The following is a 2,726-nucleotide window of genomic DNA, read 5'->3' on the forward strand; positions in this document are numbered from 1 at the left end:
CAGACCTTTAGGCACTTCGTTTTTATTCATATACCTTTTTGTTGTCTATAGAACGACGGAAATATTTCCTATATTTGTTTCTCCGATATTTTAAAGTAATATGAAAGTCAAGGAGCTTCCATTGGAATGCCAATCCAATAGCATTTCATGAGCTTTTTCATAACTTGTATAAAAGTCTGCCGCTTCACTGAGTCGATCTCTTTGAGATCAAAACAATGTTATTTGTTGTTTCTATTTATAATCTCGGGGGAGGGACGACTCGACATTTTAGGGGTCGCTCCAATTCGAGGTAACCGCTAACGTTTATGTAAAAGGTGACATTTACGTTCACTTCCAAAATATATTTTCCACAAGGAGCTTTCCAAAACCAACCAACTTTCAATTATACTACCAGGAAATGTTTCTTCCGCTTCCATAACAGTGTTAAAATGTTAATTTATTTTATTCATCAATAACAACATTTTTTCTTTTCTTGTCTTTCTTTAAACCATGTTTTTGTTTTCTGCGATGACATGAATCCACTTGCTACATAATAAAATCCAGTGACGTTACACTTTTCGTGTTGAACGAGCCCACCTGCTTTAACATTTACCTTGGACACAAACGTTTCGTAGAAACGTAACATAACCTCAAAGCTAACTCGAGCCATGGAAACCAAATGTGAGCGTAGCACGTCCTGTTATCTAGAACGTTGTGTTTTTCGTAAGTCATGTAACAGTTGTGTCTAAATTTTTGTTTTCAAAGGTTATGGCGTGTTTATTTAGCCCCAGTGCCATTTTTCATTACATGAACAAGCTCAAACATCCCGCAACAATACTACAAAATATATGGAATCAAGGAGGTCGCAGCTTTACTGCACAAAGTACCCCCCACTACGACCTACTTGTGATCGGGGGTGGATCTGGAGGATTCGCTGCTGCCAAAGAAGCATCCGAACTGGGGGCTAAAGTAGCTGTTCTTGATTACGTCACGCCATCACCAAGGGGAACCAAATGGGGTCTAGGAGGAACTTGCGTCAACGTCGGCTGCATCCCTAAGAAATTGATGCATCAAGCTGCACTGTTGGGCGAAGCAATACACGATGCGCGAAGTTATGGTTTCCAACTGCCTCAACCGGAACATATTAGACACAACTGGCACTCTTTGCGGGAAGCGGTTCAGAATCACATCAAATCGGTAAACTGGGTAACCAGAGTGGAACTGAGGGAGAAGCGTGTCGAGTATATCAACGCTTTGGGGTCGTTCAAGGACCCCTACACGATTCAAGCCAAAATAAAAGAGAAATCGTTCAATTTGACAGCGAAAAATTTTCTGATCGCGGTAGGGGGACGGCCTAGGTACCCCAGAATACCAGGCGCGCTGGAATACGGTATCACTAGTGATGACATCTTCAGTCTGGAGAGTTCTCCCGGTAAGACGTTGGTAGTGGGGGCTGGATACATCGGTTTGGAGTGTGCCGGTTTTTTGAGAGGTTTGGGCTGCAACGTGAGTGTGATGGTCAGATCTATTGTTCTTCGAGGTTTCGACCAACAGATGGCCAAGCTTATTTCTGAATCTATGGAAGAACGAGGAATCAGGTTTCTTCGCAAGTGTCTTCCGAGAAGGATAGAGAAGTTGCCCGGGAATGCTCTACTGATCACTTGGACCAACGACAACGGGCAAGAATGTTGCGAACAGTTCGACACGGTGCTTTTCGCCATCGGAAGAAGAGCTCTCACTCGCGAACTGGGTCTGGATAAGGCGGGAGTGCTTCTGATGGGGGAAGGTGACAAGATCTACACCATCAACGAGCAGACCAACGTACCGCACATCTTCGCAGTGGGAGATGTGCTCTACAAGAAGCCCGAATTGACTCCGGTGGCCGTTCACGCGGGCAAATTACTGGCGAGAAGATTGTTCGCAAAGAGTACGCTACAAATGGACTACGAAAATGTGGCCACCACCGTGTTCACGCCCTTGGAATACGGTTGTGTGGGTTTGAGTGAAGAGGCGGCGATACGGAGATTTGGGGAGGAGAACGTGGAGATTTATCACGCTTATTATAAACCTACAGAATTTTTTATACCTCAAAGATCCATAGCTCATTGCTATTTAAAGGTTGTTGCTAAACGAGACGGTCAACAGCAGGTGTTGGGAATGCATTTCATTGGACCACAAGCCGGTGAAGTTATACAGGGATTCGCTACCGCCATTAAATGTAATTTGACTGTAAATAATTTGAAGAGTACAGTAGGCATTCATCCCGCGCTTGCCGAAGAATTTACTAGGATTAATATCACGAAACGGTCGGGAAAAGATCCGTTCCCAGCTTCATGTTGTAGTTAATATTAAACTAGCAATTACAGTAATAACACTATTTAAAATTTGTTTTGTTCCGTACTTTTAAGATTATCTTGGCGGAGGTGTTCAAGATGCGATTTGTCTAAGTGGTACAATTACATTTTAATAATTTGGTGGCGATTACGAAGGGGTTGCGTCTCAAAGGTATTTTTTACAATTTTTGATAATACATATATACAGGGTGATTCACTGGTAATAATGAGCCTAACGAAATTTGTAATGCAGCCAACATTACATTTGCACCTACATATTATGTACAGTGTGGAATAAAATGATTTACATCTAGTTACCTTTGCATTACCCTTGTAAAAATACGAAATGCCGCTCTACAAAAAAAAAGAAAGCCTAACCTCGAAATATTCCAAAATTCCAAATGTGATTTATTG

The 2,726-nt window shown here is 42.2% G+C and overlaps 1 protein-coding gene across 1 annotated transcript; it reads left to right on the top strand.

Annotated features, from left to right (window-relative positions):
- The first annotated feature begins 654 nt into the window (after positions 1-654).
- Positions 655-2,363, top strand: LOC138133577 (thioredoxin reductase 1, mitochondrial-like). Its single transcript, XM_069051517.1, has one exon. The coding sequence runs from the start codon at positions 748-750 to the stop codon at positions 2,323-2,325; it is 1,578 nt and encodes a 525-aa protein (XP_068907618.1). The 5' UTR covers positions 655-747; the 3' UTR covers positions 2,326-2,363.
- Positions 2,364-2,726: the final 363 nt, after the last annotated feature.

This window comes from Tenebrio molitor, chromosome 6 (assembly GCF_963966145.1).
Source record: "Tenebrio molitor chromosome 6, icTenMoli1.1, whole genome shotgun sequence".
Lineage (NCBI taxonomy): Eukaryota > Metazoa > Arthropoda > Insecta > Coleoptera > Tenebrionidae > Tenebrio > Tenebrio molitor.

Coding starts and splice junctions, on each gene's coding strand:
- LOC138133577 (XM_069051517.1), top strand. CDS start 748: ATGGCGTGTTTATTTAGCCCCAGTGCCATTTTTCATTACATGAACAAG.